The 22,723-nt window shown below is 49.9% G+C and overlaps 1 protein-coding gene across 5 annotated transcripts in view; it reads right to left on the bottom strand.

The window, feature by feature from the left end:
- MYO18B (myosin XVIIIB) overlaps window positions 1-22,723 on the bottom strand; it is a 349,431-nt gene that overhangs the window by 259,346 nt on the left and 67,362 nt on the right. For all 5 annotated transcript variants that reach the window (XR_014519475.1, XR_014519476.1, XM_083476633.1 and 2 more), the window contains 2 exons: window positions 18,962-19,025; window positions 9,458-9,602 (listed from right to left, as the gene is read on the bottom strand). Coding sequence is in view for 3 of the 5 variants with exons in the window: in XM_083476633.1 (XP_083332759.1) it covers window positions 9,458-9,602; window positions 18,962-19,025 (209 nt within the window). In the remaining 2 variants the exon portion in view is untranslated. The remainder of the gene's footprint in view (window positions 1-9,457; window positions 9,603-18,961; window positions 19,026-22,723) is intronic.

Raw genomic sequence — 22,723 nt, forward strand, 5'->3', positions numbered from 1 at the left:
CTGGACCTGGTGTCTCCTGCCACTTCCGGCGCCACTGCTCCTCTGGCCGATCGTCCCACCAATACGAGTTGTCGGACGCCGAACCCTCCGGTGACCCCTCTGGGGAACGTGTGCGCGGTGCGGGTTCCCCTTCCGAGTCGAAGCCATGGAACGTGCTGGAGGAAAGCGTGGGCGTGAACAACCAGTCGTCGAAGAAGCCCGCTGGCATAGGTCTGTGTGGGAAAAGGGCATGAAACTCATCCTTGAGCAGGGGTTCCTCCAAGGCATAGTCCGGCACCCAGCTATTAGTACTGGCCCGGGTGCCCTCCCTTGCTAGTAGATATTCTACTCCGTCTTCCCCCCATCTGGAGTCCAAAATCTCCGTGACTTCGTTGATGGGGTCCTGCTGTGGCAATCTCCCCACCTCCGTCCGCTCCGGAGACTGACTCGGTGCCGTTCCTGGTTCCTGGAACCTGTGCGGTGCCCTGTAGGGAGTGAGCACCGACCTGTGGAACACCGGGTGCATCCTGGAACCCTCTGGTAGCACCAGCCGGAAAGCCACCGGGTTGATCTGCGCTTCGACTCGGTATGGACCGAGTTGCTTGTGCCCTAGCTTCCTCTTGGCTAACGATCGGGTCGGCACCGTGTGGGCTGCCAACCAGACCCAGTCTCCCACTCGGATCTCCTCGCCAACTCGCCTGTGCTTGTCAGCTTGGACCTTGTATGCGTGCTTCGCCAGCTCCAGCTGCCGTCTGAGTTGATCGTGGACCTCTTGCAACTCAGATGCGAAAGCGTCCGCCGTCTGTGGTTCCCCTTCCCCCACTCTGTCCAGTCCCGGGAAGGTTCTGGGATTCCTCCCATTGTTGGCGAAGAACGGCGTCACCCCTGTGGATACGTGTTTCGTGTTGTTGTAGGCGAATTCGGCGAGCGGCAGGTAATCCACCCACGTCGCAGGCTGTTGATTGGCATAGCATCTCAGGTACTGCTGCATGATGGCATTGACCCTCTCCGCTTGCCCGTTGGTCTGCGGGTGCCTTGCCGATGTCAGGTTGATCTTGACGTTCAGGAAGCCCATCAGCTTTTGCCAGAAATTCGAGATGAACTGGCGTCCGCGGTCGGACAGTATAGACCGCGGCAGCCCGTGCACTTTGAACACGTGATCTATGAACAATTTGGCCGTTTGCTCTGCCGTGGCCACCTTCGCATACGGTATGAAATGTGCCATCTTGGTGAACAAGTCCACCACCACTAGTACAGCTGTCTTGCCTCTCGAGCTGGGGAGATCCGTGACAAAGTCCAGGGCCACTCTCTCCCATGGTTCAAACGGCGTTTGCAGCGGTTCCAGCAGTCCCGCCGGTGGTTTGTGCACCGGCTTGGCCCTCTGGCAGGTGTCGCACCTCGCGACGTAGTCCGCGACTTCCCCCCTCAGTCTGGGCCACCAAAAGTCTCTTGCGACCAATTCCACCGTTTTTTCTGTGCCAAAGTGCCCGGCCGTGGGTGCGTTGTGCAGCTGCTGCAGTACCCGGGCGCGAAGTTCGTCTCCCGGCACGTAGACGGCCCCTTTACGTAAGAGCAAGCCGTCTCGTATCTGGAACTCGTCGCCCTTCGCCGTGCCCTTGTGCACCTCTGCCATCTTCGCCTGCGCGAATGAGTCGTCCGTCAACGCCCGTCGCACCGCATCCAGGTCTACTGTGGCTGAAGCGCACGCCCACGCTGTTGGCGCGAAGATGTGCATGGCCGCCGCTGGCGTCGCCTCTTCGAGGTACTGCGGTTTTCGGGACAGGGCATCCGCCATGATGTTGGTGTCGCCCGGGACGTACTCAATTCGGAAATTGAAGTCAGCAAAGAACTCCGCCCAACGGATCTGCCTCTGGTTCAGGAACCGAGCCGTGCGCCAGTGCTCCAGATTCTTGTGGTCCGTGCAGACCTGCACCGTGTGCTTGGCGCCGATCAGGAAGTGCCTCCACGCCTTGAAAGCTGCATGAATGGCAAGCAGCTCCCTATCCCAGATGGTGTAGTTCTGCTCCGACTTGCTGAGCTTTCTGGAGTAGAACGCCCCCGGCCTCCAGACCCCCTGCGGGTCCTTCTGCAGCAGTACCGCTCCCACTGCTCTATCGGACGCGTCTGTCTCCACCCTCAGCGGTCTGCCGGGGTCGATATGCAGCAGTTGCTCTTCCGACGCGAAGAGACGCTTGAGTGTCTGAAAGGACCGCTCCGCCTGCTCCGTCCAGATGAATTTCTTTTTCTTGGAGCTTAGCGTGTCCGTAATAGCTGCCGTCTGCATCGCGAACCCCTTGATAAACTTGCGATAGAAATTGGCGAATCCGACAAACCTCTGGACCTCTTTCCGGTTGCGCGGGCTCTTCCAATCCAACACCGCACGAACCTTGGCGCTGTCCATGGCTAGCCCCTTGTCCGACAGCTTGTAACCCAAGAAATCCACCTCCGTCGTGTCGAACTGGCACTTCTCCAGTTTGGCGTACAGTCTATGCTGCTGCAGCCTCTTCAGCACCTCCCGAACGTCCTGGTCGTGTGCTTGCTGCGAGTCAGAGAATATCAGGATGTCATCCAGAAAGCAGACGCACGTCTTGTAGAGGAGTCCCGCCAACACGTGATGCATAAAAGCTTGAAAACAGTGAGAACCGTTTTGCAAACCAAACGGCATCACTCTGTATTCGTAGGTGCCCAGAGGCGTGAACATGGCTGTCTTCCACTCATCGCCCTCCCTCATGCGGATGAGATTGTACGCTCCTCGCAGGTCCAACTTGGTGAACACGCGTCCCTTGCGCACCGTCGCCAGCAGGTCGTCAATCCTGGGCATAGGGAAATCGGAGGGCTTGGTCATTCTGTTTAAGAGGCGGTAATCCACGACCAATCTTTTTTGGGGCGTGTCCTTTTTCTTCACGAAGAAAACAGGACTGCCCCCTACTGCGCTGGACTCCCGGATGAAACCGCGCTGCAAATTGTGATCGATGAACTGTTTGAGTTCCTGTAGTTCGTCCTCAGACATGGAATATAGCTTCCCCTTCGGCAGCGTCGCCCCTGGCAGGAGGTCAATCTTGCAGTCATATTGCCTGTGCGGTGGTAGCTTGTCTGCCTCTTTCTCGCAGAAGACCTCCAGAAAGTCCGCGTATTTGTGGGGAACTGCTTGCAACGTTCCCAACTGCAGTTGTGAGTCCTCCTCCTCCCCCTCCTGCCTGGGCAGGATGCAGTGTTCTGCGCAGTAAGAGGAGCCGAAGATCAGCTGTCTCTGGTACCAAGCCAGCGTTGGACTGTGCCTGTCCAGCCAACTCATGCCCAACACAATGGGCGTGTCCGACAGTCGGGTGACATTAAAACTGATGACTTCCCTGTGGTTACCAAGTTGCATCACCATTGGTGGCGTCTGCTTCACCACCTGCCCCCCTAGCAACTCTCTGCCATCCACTGTGACGACTTGCAGGGGCAGAGTGGCAGGCAGCAGCTTTATAGCGTGCTGCTCCACAAAATCCTGTGCTATAAAGTCTGCGTTGCTTCCAGAATCCACAGAAAGCGGCACTTCGATGGTGACTCCATTGGGTAGCTGGAGAGACGCTGTGAGTTGCACTACTGGTTTGGGTGGGAGGGGGTCCGTGGGTTGCAATATCGCTGGGGACTGCTTCACTGATGCGTCTGGCTGGGCCCCAGTGCCTCTGTCTCCAGCCAGACATCGTCGTTTCCCTGCTGAGCTTCGCTGCATTGCGTGGCCACTTTCACCGTTGCGGAGGCTGCAGTGTGCTTGGAGCTCCTCTGGGGACACTCTTTCGCCAAGTGTTGAGGGCTCTCGCATAAGTAACACTTCCTGGTCCCTCTAGGAGGTTTAGTCTTGACTGCTGTCGGTGCAGAGGCTCTGCTAGCTGACTGAGCCCTGGCGCCTCCCACTTCCATAGGTTCCACTCCCCCTCCTGGCGGAGGTGTGGATTGCGCACGCGCTGCTTCCCTTGGAACGAAAGAGAAACTTCTCGCTGCTTCGCGCCCTCCACGTCCTTCATCTCTGCACCATGGACGTTCTTCCAGCCTCACCCCCACAGTCAGCGCCCTTTGGACCACCTCCTGCGTGCTTCGGGGCCTCTCCCCCCTCGCAATTTCATCCTTCACAGCAGAGCTGAGACCCTCCCAGAACAGGTCCCTGACTGGGGGCGAGTCCCGGTCCCATTCCAATGCACTGACCAGCGCAAAAAAGCGGGCGTGGTACTGCCGGACGCTCGCCCTCCCTTGTTTCAGTCCATGAATCTCCCGTCGGGCAAGATCCACATCAATGGTAGACAAAAAACATGCATCCATCGCTTTGATAAAGGCATCTGCACTCTGAAGCGCCGGATCTTTATCCCTCCACAAATTGCGCAGCCACGCTTTCGCATCCCCATGCAAATGGGACAGTATAAACCCCACTTTCTCTTGCTCATCTCTAAAGTCTTTTGCCAGCAGTTGCAGTGCGCACATCACATCTGCTCGAAAGTTGGGGTACTGTTGTAAATTCCCATCGAAGTGAGCCACCAGCCCTCCTGCTCTCCGTGCCAACCCAACCCCCTCCGGTCTGGGTCCTGGCTGCCCATGCTTAACCCATGCTTCAAACCTGGCGTGGAGATCTCGGTAGGCGGCTGCCGCATCCTCCTCCCTTTTCTTGGATGCCAGTACCTCCGCATTCAATTGGGTAACTGCCTGTTGCAGCGCTGAAACTTTCTCTGCTTCCGTCATCTTTGCCAACCGTCGTGAGCTTGCTCCCACACACCGATCCCCTCCTCCAGCTGCTTCTGTCTCCGCTGCGAGGTATCAGGTGTCAGAAGCTTGAGAGACGGGTCTTACTGTCAGGGCTGCCGCCCAGTCCCAGCTCACATAGGACCAAGTCAGCCAGCGTTCAGTTTCAAAGAGTCTTTATTGGATTACAGGTTCCATTTCCAAACTGCAACGTGCAGCCCTACTTCTTCTAGGTCAGAACGACGAAGACCCGTCTGAGTCTCCGCCTCTAGCGCACCAGCTTAATACCCTAGCCTTGCTCCACCTCCTGCGCCTTTCCTTCCGTCTCTGGGTCCTCCTGCCCCCCTGGGTCTCTCCCTTCCTACTCTCTTCTGACGCGGACCCCCCTGACCCTTCCGCCTCCTTGCGGCGGGCTTTGGGACCCGGTTCACTCTCTGGGCTGCTGACTGCGCCAGCTTCCGTTACATTTGAACTTGGCGCGCGCGCCCAACTCTCCACTTTCCTCTTGATTGTTTCCTCGCTCCCCGAGGTGGGCGTGACTACTCCTGACTCATGCCCTCCCTCCTTCTGAAAGTCTCCGGAGCCCGATATCTGGTCCCCTTTCTCCCCGCTGCTCCCGGCTGGGAACGTGGGTCCCGATCTCCAACTGCTGCTTTCTGATCCCTCTCTGGACCCTTCTTCCTGGGGTGTCCCCCTGCTCTCCCCCCTTGCTCTGGCTGCTGGCGCTCCCTTCTGGGAATCCTCGGACTCGCTAGACAGGCTCGGTGATCTCGGGTCGTCATCCCCACTCATCCTTCCTTCGTATTCCTCCCCCTCGCTCTCTGTCTCCTCCCTTCTCTGCGTCTCTGCTCCTGAACCCCTGACAACTGTGTTCTGCAGGAGAAGGCCTGCTGCAGATACCCTCTTATTAAGAGGTCTGTTCTGCAAAATACAGGAGTCGGACCTTTAGTTTTGTGGCACCTGGCCTTTGGAATGCCCTTCCCTTGAATATTACATTTAGCCGTGATTCCTGCATTGCAGGAGCTTGGACTAGACGACTCTACAGTTTTGTGATTCTATGACTGGAGAGGTACCAGTTGAAGATCTTCCTCTTCCAACAAGCCTTTTAAGATTAGATATTTCCCAGTCTGCATCTCTACTGGAATGGTCTGTTTTTAAGAGGTTTTTATCATTTATCACGTTTGCTGCCTTGGGCAACTTTGGGATATAAGTTTAATAAACAAAAAAACAAACAAACAAATACATCAATAAAAAAGTCCCTGACAAGAATACCACTGAATGCAGGAAGAGCGGAGGACTGGAGTTATAGGAACTAATTCATCTTTTTCTCTCTCAGTCCACTTCTATTTTGCTTTGATCCATTTTAAAATCTGTGAGTCCTTTGATTCCCTTTGGCAGCAGAATCGATTTTTGGAGCAAAGGGTGAGCTGCTGAAAGAAGAGAGACAAGAGCTATTTATTTTTCCACTCCCAAACCCCTGAAAATGTCAGATTTTGTGCAGACATGTGGATGCCCTGTAAAGTGATTGAATGAAGCAGGATGTGCCTCACTAAATAGCTGGTCTTGAAGCAGCCTGGTATTCAGTTCTTCCAAACAAGCCAAGATTCTGCCTAGGCCAGATCTCATGGAGACCTCCTGTATGAAAGAGGCAAGAAACCCCACAGAGAACAAATGAGGACCTGGAAGAACCTTCAGAAGCCCCACAAGGCAGCCTGAACCACCTTGGCTGTTCTTACCACCACTGAAAACCACCCTGACCACATTCTGAGCCCTCTCTTGATCCCTGATGCTCCCTCTCCGGACCTCAGGAGATGGCAGTGGACCCTGATGGGAAGCTCAGAGCTGCAACACAGGTACTTGCTTGGCTGCCAGAAGGCACAATCACAAGGCATCTTTTGGGGAGCAAAGGTCTACTCAGCTCCTGTGCCCACAGCATACACTTAAAGCACTATGACACCACTCCAGACAGTCATGGCTTCCTGGGAGCTGTAGTTTGTTATGGATGCTGAGAGCTGTCAGGAGATTCGTATCCCCTCACAGAACTTCATTATTTTGCAGAGACAACACCCTTCCGTTGCCCGCAATATGGTAAAGATATAAACTAGGAAGTATCTGGCCTAGTCAAGCTACTTTCGTGAGAATCAAACTTTCCCCGATGTGACCTTGCTGGATAAGATTATAACAGAGATGAACTCACCTACGTAAGTCTGAAACTTCCTCCCCTACCCTCCCAGAGCTACAGTTCCCAGAGTAGCTATACAATCAATCCCTCTTCCCAGGAAACTCTGAGAACTGTAGTTCTGGGAGGGGTATAGGGGGCTCCTGACAATGCTCAGCACCCTTAACAGACTACAGCTCCCATAATCCTTTGGGTGAAACATGACTGTTTAAAGAGGTATCATAGTGCTTTAAAGGTATGACTTGAATGTGGCCTAAGCGTTGGCCATGGACAGAATGGGCAGGTTGCATTCAACTGATGGCCACTGATAAGACCTTTCCCTTTTGTTGTAAAGAGCTGTGTGCAATGAGCTGGAGAAGAAGCAGAAGCCACAGCAGCAACCACCACCTTAGTAATAACCCATGAACTTTAGTGGTAATTTTACTATTGGAAACCAAGCTCCAACTATTCAAAATGCAAGGGAAATCTCCATGCAGTGTGTCACCCATAATCACCAAACTATCATGTGACAATTGCAGCAATAAAAAAGCAGGAACATGGGGATGCAATCACACTCTTTGCAATTCCCAAGTAATCTTCAAAAATCTGGAATGAAGCATTACAGAGCAATGAAGTGATCCTCTGTTTAGAAATCAACAAGCCACTGCTATCAAATGTTGCCTTAGACAGGGTATCAAAGGCTTGATTCCAGAACTGAACCCAGAGCCTCACAAAAATTCCTGGATATTTCATACTATCTTCAGGAAACTCTGGTATTAAGCATTTGGCAGGTGAAGGACATCATCCTAAGCAGCGAACTTTCCTAATTTTAAAATAATTATAGTTGATTAATGGTGCTGTGACATGCTACAGAGATGTATATAAATGCCCCCCCCCAGCTGATTTTGCAACACCGCAGTCCCAAAGTGCTTAGAATCCAAAGTACATAAATTACCAGGAGCTGCCTTTAGGTTAGAGCACATCTTTAAAAAAATTATGAAGAGCACCACCTTCTCCCTCCTTAATGCCCTCCCCACTCTCACTTTCTCTGCATTTAAATAAAGTCTTCACAAGCACAACTTCCACTGAAGATTCTTCTTGCTATAATTCAGACACAGCAACACCAAATCATAATCAGAAGAAAATAAAAGACAGTTGCAAGGCCAGGCAGTGTTGATGGCACCTGGGAGACTGATGGGTAGGAGCTGATAGAGGAGCCAGCAGTATCAGACTCAACTCTGTTCATTACCATAATAAAATGTTAATGAAGGCTGAGGGTGCAAATTCAAAATGGAGCCAGATGGATAAACAAGTGCATAGGCACAGTGGCAGAGATTCATGCTCCGGCACTGAGGGCAGAGAGCAGGCGGGGGCAGGGCTGGCACGCGTCCTGGGGGCGCGGTATGCCGTCTGTGGGGGTGGGGTGCCCAGTGTGGGCGGGGGGAGCAACCACGATGGAACCCCACTGGGATTGCTCTGCCGGGGGCGGTGCACTCCCTCCATCCCCTCTTCCTCCACCAGTGCATAGGCAGCACATGACTCTGCCTCTGGAACAGAAGCATTGCTTGTAGCCATCTCTGATAATACACTTTCATGATCCTTGTATGATTTTGCTATCCTCTTGGACTACTGTTGTGCTGAATATTTAGCCCACATTTTAATTTTAAGTGAGCCAAGGGGTGGCTGTGAGAGTCCCTTCTCTCATTCTAAAATTATCACCCCATGGATTTGCATTCTGCAGCTTTCCTAGGCAACCACTCTTCAAAGCCCAGGGAAAGCCACAATAAGGGAACTCCTACTAGGAGGCATATTCAGATCAGGAAGTGTGAGCAGCCCGGGAGGCTGAGGGGTGTTGAGGAAATCATAGCATTGTAAAGTTGGAAGGGCCTCCCCAAGGGTCATTTAGTCCAACCCCCTGCAATGCAGGAATCTCAACTGAAGTATCCATGCCAGATGGCCATCCAACCTCTGTTTAAAACCCTCCAAGGAGTCTGTTCCACCGTTAAATGGCTCTTATCTTCAGAACGTTCTTCCCAGTTTAATCAGAATGTCCTCTTTTGTTATTTGAATCTGTTGGTTCGGGTACCACTCTCTGGAGCAGCAAAAAACAGGCTTGTTTCCATGAGGCAGCCCTCTACAATTCTATGGTTCTATGTAAGATAGCAAGTGGCTTAACATTTTGCCAACTCTGCAGTGGATGGCACACTCTGCTTGCTGGCTCAGACAGAACACATATTGGAGGGTCTTGCACTTTCTCTGGCTCTCCTCCCACTCCAGGGATCTCCAAGAGCAGGCCTTGTGCAAGACCAGCATTATATGAAAACAGCAGCCTCTCAAGCAGAGAGGCTGAACTGAGATCCATTGACTTTCTGTAATGCTCCTAGAAGGATAGGCTAAAAGGGGGCAGGGAATTCAGACAAATGAGCCCAGGCAGATGGCTTGATTTTCTGAAATGCTGCACCATGCAGCCTACAAAGCAGAGATGAGAGACAGGGACATCTCCATCATCTCCTTTCTCAGGCTGCAGCAGATGGATCCAGCACAGCAGTCTCCTTGTAGAACCACCCAGCCCAAAATGCCACCTTTGCCAGCCATTAGTTTTACCTTTGCAAGCCCCTGCAGCACCCAGGTGGTAGATAGCGGCCAAAACTCGCCAGATGGCCTTCTGCTCCTCCACCACAATTCCCAGGATCTCCATGGCAGTGTGGAGCTGAGCAAATGCAGCTGAGGCCTTCTGCTTCTCTTCAGCCTGCAAGGAGAGAAAGGAACAGCCAGGTCTATGGCATGAGGGCATGGGTTGGGACCAGAGATACCAAGGTGCCTTCAGAAAGAATGGCAGCATACAAAGCACCCTTATAAAGAACCCGACAGGGCCAGAGCCTCTCCAAAATACATCACCTACATTGATTATTCTTAAACCAGCATGTGAACATAGGAAACTAAGAAAAACCTGCTGGGTCAGGCCAATGACCCATCTAATTCAGGATCCTGCTCCCACAGTGAATGCCCCAAAGGGAAACCCATAAGCAGGACCCAAGCTCAAGAGCCCTCTCCTCCCCTCCTGCAGCTTCCAGCCCCAGGTTGGCGAAGGTTCCAGTAGAAGGAACCCCCAAGCTACAGAACTGAATGAGAGATAGTGCCTAGGTTACTTCCCTTGTAAGGATAGTAGAATCTTTCAGTTTCAGTTTCTTAAGTCACAGGCAAAAATACACCATAAATAAGACATTGTGGGGGCCAGGCTTCTGCTGAGGGGGAGCAGAACCTCAGATAATTGAGTACTTTCAATGCTTTTCAATAATATTTTTGGATCTGCCCCTCCTTGGCTATACCCATGTCTTAAGTTTAGCTCTCCTCATTTCCATGTCACCTTAAAAATATTTTGCCACATTCCCACATCAGTTTGCAATTAAAAGAAAAAATCACCAGCATTTTTAGTGCAAATTTCTCATAACATGCACATAGTTTGTATGTAAAACTTGCCTAATGTATTTTTGTAAAACAATTTAAATTAATGTAATACATTTCTGTATGTTATTTTCCTAATACATGCATTTCTGGACACATGGCTTGACTGGAGGACAACCTTGCAAAATTCAGCAAGTGTGGATTTCAAACAATGGCTGCACTTCAGTACTCATTTTGTTTTGGGAAGTGCAAATTAAGTAGGTTTGCCTTTAAATGCAAATTGAATCACATTTCTCCTCCATCCCTAGTCCCTTGTTGTGTTTGAGTGTGATCAACAGACAGAATTCAGTATGGCTGGGCTAAGCAGTTGGCAGGAGGTGCAATTCCTTATTCCTCCTCCCAATAAAAACATTACAAGTGGCAAGACTACCAGTATTTGGGGAGACAAAATATTCTCATTACTAAATACGCTAGCTTTGTGTTCTCCTGGGGAGGTGGTGGTGGTGTCAAAGGCCGCCCCTGTCAGGAGCAACCATGACTCTTCTGCACATGGTTGTGTGGAGGCAAACATGACCCCTCCAAGGCACCTACAATATATGGGTCTCCTCTTTTGCCTTATCCACTTTTCTGAGGAAAGGCTTTTACAAAGGGGGAGCCATTAAGATTCCAAACAGAAAACTGGATAAAATAAAGGAACCAGTGAGCTAAAACCTGGCATCATTCATACAAGAGAAAAGGTTTGTGCATTTTCAGAAGATATGCATAAAAGTTGAAAACCTGGAGGCAGAGATGACCCTACTTCAGAGCAGTAGATGGAAGTAGGGCTTCCATTTGATGAGCACCTACAGCTCTTGACCACAGACAAAGTTGCTGAAAGAGCACAGGGTGGTTAATCCTGCCATGTCTCTCCCACACTGGACATGACTGGGGTCATTCCCCAGCACTGGGCAGCTTTTTCTAATTTCAGAAAAGGTTCTCCGTTGCATCTCTGCATGATTGATTGTTGTTGAATTCCGTACTTCCAAGCAGTCTCTGCTAGGATGATTAATTCTAACTCTGGCAATTCTCTGCGTTGTGATTACTGACTCAGATACATGGCCAGAATCACCAGTCCTCCTCCAGTGAGGTTGCCTGATGCCTCTCTGTATGTCATAGCTCTGTGCTTCTTTCTACCCATTCAGAATGGATGAGTGACCGACAGGTGAGTGACTCTGACAGTCACAGGTGAGTGACAGAGACCCAAGGAAGGGGCTTCTCCAAGGCTGAGTAATTCCTACTTAAATGTATTTGAAAAGTAAACCTTTTCAATAGTGTTTCCAGTTCTAATTAAGCCATGCTCTTGGCTACCAAACATTTGAGACTTGAGATCTTGAAGCTTTCAAAGGGGAGTGTGTTTGGCTCAAAGCAACTTTCTGAAACACTACAGCTGGAATAGACAGAAGGGCTGAGCATCCGCTGAGGACAGCAGAAAATCCCATTAACCAGCAAGTCCCAGAACTCTTTCAGACATCTAAGGGCCCCTCCCCATTCAACTTCAACAGACAGCATGTGTCACCAGATCAGAGAACACACAGCAAAGCTCCAATCTGTCACAGTCCTCCTCAGTGCTTCCTTGGAGTAGAGCCTCTGGCTGTGAGGCAGACCATTTCATTGGGAATCCTGTTTTGCTAAGGTTTTTTTGTGTGTATTTATTTTTTGAACCGTTCTTTGAAGTGTTGCTTTTAAAGCAGGGTGAAAACAATCACTTGAGAGGATTGTTCTGATCATGAAACAAACTTCAGAACATGGTTTGAAAAGAAGCATGATTCCTGGCTTGGCACTCACTCCAGCTACTTTCAGTGACACACCTCTGTTTTGTTTTGGGGGTTGAGAGCATTGCCTGCTGAAAGACCCAATGCCTCACTCCTCCAGATTTGCAGGTTAGTTGGCTGTGTGCCTTTGGCAGTAGAGGCATAGACACAAGCAGCAAGGCTCCTCTCTAAATCTCTGCCACTGGGTGGCTTCCAAGGAATAATAATGTAAGAACCAAAGAATAGTCTGCTGGAACATGGCCCACCTGCTGGAACATGGCCCACCTAGTCCAGCATCCTGTTCTCACAGTGGCCAACCAGATGACAATGGGAAACCCACAAGCATGGCTGCTTCTGACTGTGAGGGCAGAGCAAGACCCTCTCCTCCATAAATTTGTCGAATCCACTTTTAAAGCCATCCAAATTTGTGGCCATGTCCCATCACTGCCTCCTGTGGAAACTTCAGTTGGGGTGGGGGTCAGGACAGTATCTGGGAAAGGGAGACCTACAATAGCTGGGAGTGCTCACCCCTTCCCCCATCTTCCCTGCCTGCCTAAGAGAGCCACTGTAACCCTCTTTATGTGTCCTTGTAGTTTGCCTTCCATTCTTGCGCATTTCTCTACAGCCAAGCAAGGAAACGTGCAAGGACACAGCCTTTCAGGGGGATTCTTCATGCAGTGGTGCTTAGAGTCTGCCTCCCCCACTGCAGTGTCCCTCCAGACACACAAAATCCTCCACTCAGTGTTTCTGCACAAGTCAGCAGAATGAATCGGGCTCTGGTGGAAAGTGCTAACAGCACAAGTTCAAGGTGGGTCGCCCAGCCCAGACACACAGAGGGTGTTGACAACAGCAGACTCAATGATAACAGAAAAAAACTGAAGGAGTCCTGGCACAAGCCAGTCATTTCACTCCGCAGGGAAGCTCAAAGCAGCTCTGGCATAAATGGGATGCAGATTGGAGCCTACATTGGCCAAAGTGCATATTTGCATCACTAATCTCTCACCTTCCCTATTTCTTCCCTGTGAACAATCAGACGCTGACATCAAATGTGCCAGGGAGACAATTAAAATCTTCACATGTGAAAAAAAACAAACCAGATGTCAGGAACCAGACTGAAGGGTATTGCTCTGAGGAAGAATGGTGTGAGCCCCCTCTCCCTCTGCGCAAGGGCCTAATCCTGAAGCTCCTCTGGAGCAGGAGGATATTATCGACCCAGAGCAATGGTTCATGGAAGGACACAGTTCGGGAACTGACAGTTGAACGGAGCTGGGAGAAGAGCAACCAAGGGGAGAGGAACGGGAAGAGAGAGAGCTGTTTGAATCTCCCTTACTAGAAAGTGTGCTTCCCATGAGCCCGAGAGCCAGGCCACCAGATAGGGCAGCCTCTCAGAAGGCTCAGTGGTGAAGGGATCACGTGGTGAGGAGACAGGGAGATGGAAGTAACTAGAGGGAAGTGGGAGAAACTTAATTGGGAGCACCTGCACAATAAGAATGGACGCTATGTTTGTGCTGTGTTCAATAAACCTCTCTACTGCGGCAAAAGACTGCTTTCGCTTCATGCTGTTATCCACAGAGAGGGGGAAGGTAAGCCTCGCCTGGCAGCCTGACACCACCTGAAACTTGAATTCTCCAAATCTGCAACTGACACTGGCCTGTTCAGACATAGAATCACAGAACTGGAGAGTTGGAAGGGAGCCCCAAGGGTCCTCTAGTGCAACCCCCTGCAATGCAGGAATCTCAGCTAAAGCATCCATGACAGATGACCATCCAACCTCTGTTTAAAAACCTCCAAGGAAGAAGAGTCCACTACCTGCCAAGGAAGAACATTCCAGTGTTGAACAGCTCTTCTGTCAGAAAGTTCTTCCTGATGTTTAGTTGGAATCTCCTTTAATGTAACTTGAAGCCATTGGTTTGAGTCCTACCCTCCAGAGTAGGAGAAAACAAGCTTGCTCCATCTTCCATGAGACAGCCCTTGAGATATTTGAAGATGGCTATGAAATCTCTGTCTCCTCTTTTCCAGGCTAAGAATACTCAGCTCCTTCAACCGTTCCTCATAAGGCTTGGTTTCCAGACCCTTTATCATCTTGGTTGCCCGCCTCTGCACACTTTCCAGCTTGTCAATGTCTTTCTTAAATTGTGGTGCTCAGAATTGGACACAGTATTCCAGGTGTGGTCTCACCAAGGCAGAATAGAGTGGGACTATTACTTCCCTTGATTGGGACACTCTACTGTTGATGCAGCCTACGATGACATTAGCTTTCTTTCTTTTTTGCAGCTGCATCACACTGTTGACTCATGTTAAGTTCCTTTCACATTTACTGCTAGTAAGCCAGGTGACCCCCCATTTATGCATCTGGTTCTTCCTGCCTAAGTGGAGAACCTTACATTTGTTCCTATTGAAATTCATTTTGTTAGCCTGGGCCCCATTCTCCAATCTGTTAAGGTCATTTTGAATCCCAGTTCTTTCTTCTACGGCATTAGCCACCCCTCTCAGGGGATGCTCATCAAATGTGCAATCTGCACATTTGATGAGCATCCCCTCAATTCCTTCATCCAAGTCATCATCAACCTTTTTATTCGACCGTCAGTCAGAAACAAGTACATTTGTCAATACACAGTTAATGATCCAAGTCATTTATAAAGACATTGAACAACAGTCCCAAGACAGAACCCTGCAGCACCCAACTTGTAACATTTTTCCAGGATGAAGAGGAACCATTAACGAGTTCTCTTTGGGTTAGGTCAGTACTGGTGTACGGAGGGGGGCGGGGGGGGCGCACTGCACCAGGTACCATTTGGGGAAAGGGTGCCATCACGGCCGCCACACCCTGGGACATGCGCCACATGCCATGCAACCTCGGGACGTGCGCCAGCCACGCCCCCGCCTGTTCTCCAGTCCGGGGGTTGCAGCATGTTGCTCCACCACTGACTGTGGGTGAGGACCAGGTCCAAGATAGATGATTCCCTTGTTGCTTCTTCCAACTTCTGGGAAATGAAATTGTCAGCTAGATAATGGAGGAATATGTTGGACCTTACATGAAACCCATCTGCAATCCATTTTTCCCAAGCTCACAAACTTCAAATGCAGAAAACAACACCTTAAACTTTTTCAGACCTGGAACCCACGCTTATTTCTTTATAAGAATATTTTTAAACTACCAACTCATTTTTAGAAATTGATGTGGTATAGCTTTCATTCAAACATGAATTTGTGGACTCTCCTCTTAGCTGGTCCTAGGACAGTTGTTGTGAGCCACCTTCTGTCAGCTGTGGCTGCAGACCCACCCACTGAAGATCCAAGCTTTGGCCCAAGTGTTCTGGAATAGAATTCCCATCAGCCCCAGCATCATATGGCCATGCTGACAGGGGCAGATGAGAGCTGCAGTCAAAAACATCTGGAGGGCACCAGTTGTGGTGGGAGGATGCTACTGTTCACAGAAGACCTTCCCATTAGGAAGCACCATAGCTCCGTGACCGAGTATCTGCATTGCAAACAGAAGCTCCCAGGTTCAATGCCCAGCATCTCCAGGTAGGGTTGGGAGAGAATCTTGCCTGAAACCTTAGAGCAGGGATCCCCAAACTACAGCCCGCAGGCTGGATGTGTCCCGCCACAGTCCTGGATCCGGCCTGCCCGAGGTCAGGAGAGGAAGATGCCCGGAGTTGCTGGAGGACGGATGCTTGCAGGGAAGCTCGCCAGCTTCAGCCGCAGGTTTGGCTTGCCTTCCGCTGTGCATGGGGGCATGAAAGGCCTGCACATAGACTGGGCCATGGGAGTGAGGGAGATCCATGTGTAGGCTGGGTTGTAGGGACGAACATTGGTGATATTGACCATCTCATTAGCCAAAAGCAGGCCCATACTTCCCATTGAAATACTTATAAGTTTATGTTGATTAAAATTGTTCTTCATTTCAAATATTGTATTGTTTTTCCTGTTTTTTGTGCACTACAAATAAAATATGTGCAGTGTGCATAGGAATTTGTTCATATTTTTTCAAACTATAGTCCAGCCCTGAGGGACAGTGAGCTGGCCCCCTGTTTAAAAAGTTTGGGGACCCCTGCCTTAGAGAGTTGCTAGAGCTGCTGCCAGTCAGTGTAGACAGTACTGAGCTTGGTGGACCAATGCTCTGACTTCTGAGAAATGCAGTGCAAAGCTAAGTGTGGATGAGCCCTCCATGTAAGGCTGCTTCCAATGTTCCCTTCCCTAAATTGGTGGCACCATTTCCAGGACCTGGAGAGGAAATGGGTGTTTCTCCATATGTTCCAACCACCATCTCCTGCTGACAGGGGAGCAGGATTTCACTCTGTAGATTCAGCACATTCACACGCAAGAGTAAGTACATTTAAGTGCATGGAAATGCATGCCCATTTGCTTCTATGCTTACATAGCATAGAATACTGCTCCCGAACAGGCCTGGCTTATATAACGAAAGAGCCGGACAGAACACAGCACACTAGAGAAATGTTATACTGCGCAATTGGGGACAAGGAGTGCTCTGGACCAAATCCGATCCAGGATTTAAAAATATCCCTCTTTCTTCACCTTCTGAGGATGGCAGTGGCGAGCACCTAGGCCAGGGGTCTGCAACCTTTAAGACAAAAAGAGCCACTTGGACCCGTTTCCGAAGGGAAAAAAACCTGGGAGCCGCAAAACCACTGCGACATTTAAAACAAATATATCTCCGGAGCCGCGATCTGACAGCGGGTGGGAAGGTGACATCGGGACGGTGTGTGACTAACGCATGCACCGCCCCATGCGATGTCACAGCCAGTACAGCGCCCGCCACAGTGGGGAGTGTCGGGGCGCACAATGCACCTCCTCCCCTCGCTAGTATCCGCCCCGGAGCCGCAGCAAAGGTGTAAAAGAGCCACATGCGGCTCTGGAGCCGCGGGTTGCAGACCCCTGACCTAGGCTTTGTCTACAAGGTGGGAGCCAATATTACAGTGGGCAGGGGGGTGGGAATTCCCATTTGCATGCAGAAGTTTGCCCCCTAGAAGGGTCTGTAGTTTAAGGGGGTCTCAATTCGTAGGTGTCATAAATGAGCCAGCCCTCAAGGGAAGTTTGCAGCTCCTAGTGAAGAAAGGAACCAGGAAAAGTGAGGATTAATTGCAAGACAGGAGGATTATAGCCCATAGCGAACTCCCCCTCCCTTAGGAATGCCAACTGATAGCATTTCGGAAAGTTGGCAGCAGTGCCAGTGCGCCAGTGAAGGATAAAATGCAGGAGCTAGAAACGGAAGCAGCTCAGAGAGCGGGAAAAACCACGGAAGTATACTCTCAGAGAATGAGGAAGGGGTGGGAGCTGACCCCCTTAGCCCACGGTCTAGGCATATGGGGTGGTCTTCAAGACAGAATACGTCACAAGAGGAAGTTAAGCTGTTTCTGGTCTCACCGGAAACACCCTCCTTAGAAAGGGACATCTTTGATTTATGAACAGACGGCTGTGATCACCACTCTGGTGAACTTTGTTTTTGCAATACAGTGGTGCCTCGCAAGACGAAAAGAATTCGTTCCGCGAGTCTTTTCGTCTTGCGATGTTTTTCGTCTTGCGAAGCACAGTCCATCGCAACTGCGCCTCTTCAAGCGGCTTTAAAAAAAAAAGCGCAAGACGTTTTCGTCTTGCGAAGCAAGACCATAGGGAAATTTGTCTAGCGAAGCAATGCAAAAACGGAAAACCCTTTCGTCTAGCGAGTTTTTCGTCTTGCGAGGCATTTGTCTTGCGGGGCACCACTGTAAATCTTTTTTTAAAAAAATAACTACACTTGTTTGTTATCAAGACTCCCTGACAGTGGGGCTGCTGAAGGGACAAGACTTCTGTCAGAATCCTTGGAGAGTCACTGACTGTGACAAATACAGGACAGAATAGAAAACAATGACCATCCTACAGCCCTACTTCTGAGGCAAGATTGACGGCAAGAGGTGAGAGGGCTTTTTCCCACGGTGGTGCGCTGCCTATGGAACTCCCGGCCTCAGGAGGTCAGGTCATCTTACTTTTTCTTTGCATCACACATGCAATTGGGGAGAACAAAGTCCTTTCTAACTAAATAAAACCTGACCCTGTAGAAGCCAGCTACTTGGATCCAAGCATTTGGTCTTCCACCAACAGAAAGAGGGATGCCACTGGCTGGGAGTGGGAACATTGGAAGCCGCCTTATATGAAGTGAGCCCCTTGTCTGGCAGCAACACCTCTCCAGGGTATGCATAGGTATGTACACTCCAGGTTTCTTGGATAACCAGCCCATAAACAGATGCATTTGACAATGCATATAACTGTATGAATAGGCACATCAAATTATGCTGCAAAGATATCATGCAGGATTTGATTCTAGGAAGGACCAGGCACTTCAGGGCCCATGAGCAAAGGCCTGGGACTCTAGGTACCCACTGACAAAGCCCCTGAACCCAGCTGACCAGGGATCAAATCCTGATTCAGCCATGAAGCTCACTAGGTATCCTTGGACCAGTCACCGCCTCTCAGCCTAGCCTACCCTACAGGGTGGCTGTTGTGAGGATAAAATGGGGGGACCATGTATGCCATCTTGAGTTACTTGGAGCAACAAGTGGAATATAAATGCAATAAACAAACAAATAATAATATGCCTTGAGCCAGTCCTGGCTGGTACTATTCCCCCAAGCACATTGTTCTTTCCCATCCTACCCCACCACCAGTCCTGCCCTCCTTTCTCTCCCATAATCCTCATCGCTTTTTCATTAGAAACGCTAACCAGCATGCCTCACTTTTTGCATCAAAACACAGGCAATACAACAAAGGAGTTCTACCCCCCCCCCCAAAGGAAAGCAAGTTCCTTGGGGCAGAGACCTGGTCTCAATGCTACTGAAACTAACCTCCATACTTTGTGCTCAAGGATTCATATAGCAACAGGGTGGGGAGGAGGAAGGCTAATTCAGCTGCCTACCTTCTGACACGGTCTGATGCCAAAGGTGCTGTTCTCTGCCATCTGATGCAAATGCAGCATAGTCCTAGTTGCGGGGGAAACACACGCACATTAAAAAATAAATCCCTCACATCAGATGCAGCCGCCTAAAGAGTAATTAAAAAAACACAAAAAACCTGGCTGCTTGGTCAGATCAAAGACCTCTCGAGTCCAGCACCCCATTCCCAGCAGTGGTCAATTTTGGGAAACCCACAAGCAGGACAGGAGTAGCTGGTGCTTCCGAGGTGGAGAACTGATCCCAGATGGAGGGACAAATCAAGGCAGATCATCCATTGACCTCAAACTTTGGGCATGGTTGTTGTTGTTGTTGTAATATTTATTTCCCCACCTTTTCCCCAGACTGAGACTCAAGGCAGCTTACACAAACTATAACAACACAGATAAATTAAAGCCAAGAGTGTTACTTTTAGGCAAAGAGGATAGCTCTATCCAACAGAGGTTTCTCTCTTTGGGTCTATTCGCCAGTGATTTCTGCTGATCTCTCAAACATCATTTACTCCAAGAGCAAAGGAGAAACCTCCGGGAATGGAATACATGGCACTGCCCCTGACTGAGTCATTGTGACCCAAATAACTGAAAATGGCACTTGGGTATAAGAGCACTGGATTCAAGTCCCATGGCGGCCATGGCATTATTCTGGGGGGCTCAGTTCTGCCCTTTGTAAAATGGGCACACAAAGTTGACCTTCCTCCCAGAGTTTCTTAAGGGAACACGAATTAAATGATAATGGGTGGTCTGCTCCTGCATAGTGTTCAAGGAAGAGAAGAACAATTTCATTTGCTTTGTTCCTCTGTTGAACTTTTGACTCTGCCTTCCATTCCTCCTGAATTCGGATTTAACTACAGTGGTACCCCGCAAGACGAATGCCTCGCAAGACGGAAAACCCGCAAGACAAAAGGGTTTTCTGTTTTGGAGGCGCTTCGCAAGACGAATTTCCCTATGGGCTTGCATCGCAAGATGAAAGCCCATAGGGAAATGCTGGCGGTCGAGAGCAAAGACTTTCGCCCACAGCCGGCCTTCAGAAGAGGACCTCTTCTGAAGGCCGGCGGGGGGCAAAAGTCTTTGCTCCCCCCCGCCTGCCTTCCCCCCGCCTGCCCCAGGCGATCTTAAAATGCTGGGGGTCGGGAGCGAAGCGTTCGCTGCCGACCCCCAGCATTTTAAAATCTCCCGGGGAGATTTTAAAATGCTGGGGGTCGGCAGCGAACGCTTCTCTCCCGACCCCCAGCATTTTAAAACGCTGTTCCGAAGCGGGGCGGGGGGGCGGGAACACCTGCCCCAGCCGCCCCGCTTCGGAACGCTGTTCCGAAGCGGGGAAGGGGGGCGGGAACACCTGCTGAAGGCGGCCGGGGGGCGAAAGTCTTTGTCCCCCCTGCCTGCCTTCCCAGGGGCTTTTAAATCGCCCCGGACAGCGGAGAAGTCCTCCGCTGTCCCGGGGTTTTTTAAAATGCTGGGGGTGGGAAGAAAAGCCCTTGTCCCCCCCCCCCCAGCCTTCAGAAGAGGTCCGGGGACAGACTGTCCCCGGACCTGGTCTGAAGGCGGTTTCCCTAGGAACGCATTAATTGATTTTCAATGCATTCCTATGGGAAACCGTGCATCGCAAGACGAAAAACTCGCAAGACGAAGAGACTTGCGGAACGAATTAATTTCGTCTTGCGAGGCACCACTGTAGAAGTATTTTGAAAAATGAATTCCAGAACCAGAGCATGCATCATCTTGCACAGCTCCAGTTCATTTGCATAAGAACAGAAGAAGAGTCTGGCCTTGGTATTTGAAGCTGCAGCTCAGAATCTGTCCTCACACACAAGGCGCGTGAGGCTGCACAGGAAGGAGGCAGAGCCCAGCCACAAGGCCAAGTGAGGCAGAGAGCATTCAGGACAAGGGGTCCTGCTCAGCCAACTAAAAACATAAGAACATATGAAGACTCTTGCTGGATCAGGCCAATGGGGGCTCATTTAGTCCAGCATCCTGTTGTCACACTCACCACCCAAGATGCCTGTGGGGAACCAGCAAGCAGGACCCAAGCACAAGAACCCTCTCCCCTACTGTGGTTTCCAGCATCTGCTATTCAGAAGTATAACTGCCCCTGACTGTGGCTAGTAGCCTTCGAGTAGCTTTATCCTTGGTGAATTTGTCTGAGGGTGGATCTACTCACGGGGGGGGGGGGGAGCTATAAGTCAGAAATTAAATCATTATAAAAAAAGAAAAAAACCGCTATGAAAAATTGCATAGGTTTTTTTTTGCTCTCTGGTGCCATCTGGTATTGCATGTTTATAATGCATTCAAAACATTATTTTTTGCAAATGTAGCTGAGTCCTTGATCTCTTTTAAAGCCATCTGAGTTGGTGCATCCTTCCCCTTCTCTGTGCTTCCTATGGAACATGTGTGAAATATGTGTGCATTAATAACTCACAAATAAAAGGCAGTCTAAAACCATGCTCTATGGGAGGTCTAGAACTCCAACCCCATCCTAAAAAATAATCTCTATACAACTACATATGGTAACATTATTTTAAAAGGGGGCGGAGTCTTTTTATCAATGGGCAATGAACCCACTGATGGCCTAGAGCATGGGTAGACAAACTAAGGCCTGGGGCCTGGATCCGGCCCAATCGCCTTCTAAATCCGGCCCACGGACAGTCTGGGAATCAGCGTGTTTTACATGAGTAGAATGTGTCCTTTTATTTAAAATGCATTTCTGGAATATTTGTGGGGCCTGTGTGGTGTTTTTACGTGAGTAGAATGTGTGCTTTTATTTAAAATGCATCTCTGGGTTATTTGTGGGGCATAGGAATTCTTTCTTATTTTTTTTCAAAATATACTCCGGTACCCCACAAGGTCTGAGGGACAGTGGACTGGCCCCCTGGTGAAAAAGTCTGCTGACCCCTGGCCTAGAGGCAATGAGCAGGTGGATGGCACACACTCCATGTGTGTGCCATGCAGTACATGCAGTACAAAACGAACATGCAGTATGGAATGAATTAGCCCCACTGATCTCGTTTTTTGACAGAATTACAAGCCTGGTAGATGAAGGGAACTCAGTGGATATAGCCTACCTTGATTTCAGTAAGGCATTTGACAAGGTGCCCCATGATATTCTTGTAAAGAAGCTGGTAAAATGCGGCCATGACTATGCTACCACTCAGTGGATTTGTAACTGGCTGACTGACCAAACCCAAAGGGTGCTCATCAATGGTTCCTCTTCATCCTGGAGAAGAGTGACTAGTGGGGTGCCACAGGGTTCTGTCTTGGGCCCGGTCTTATTCAACATCTTTATCAATGACTTGGATGATGGACTCAAGGGCATCCTGATCAAATTTGCAGATGACACCAAACTGGGAGGGGTGGCTAACACCCCAGAGGACAGGATCACACTTCAAAACGACCTTGACAGATTAGAAAACTGGGCCAAAACAAACAAGATGAATTTTAACAGGGAGAAATGTAAAGTATTGCACTTGGGCAAAAAAAATGAGAGGCACAAATACAAGATGGATGACACCTGGCTTGAGAGCTGTACATGTGAAAAGGATCTAGGAGTCTTGGTTGACCACAAACTTGACATGAGCCAACATGTGACGCGGCAGCTAAAAAAGCCAATGCAATTCTGGGCTGCATCAATAGGAGTATAGCATCTAGATCAAGGGAAGTAATAGTGCCACTGTATTCTGCTCTGGTCAGACCTCACCTGGAGTACTGTGTCCAGTTCTGGGCACCACAATTCAA

Source organism: Podarcis liolepis (genome assembly GCF_965112155.1).
Source record: "Podarcis liolepis genome assembly, chromosome: 15".
Lineage (NCBI taxonomy): Eukaryota > Metazoa > Chordata > Lepidosauria > Squamata > Lacertidae > Podarcis > Podarcis liolepis.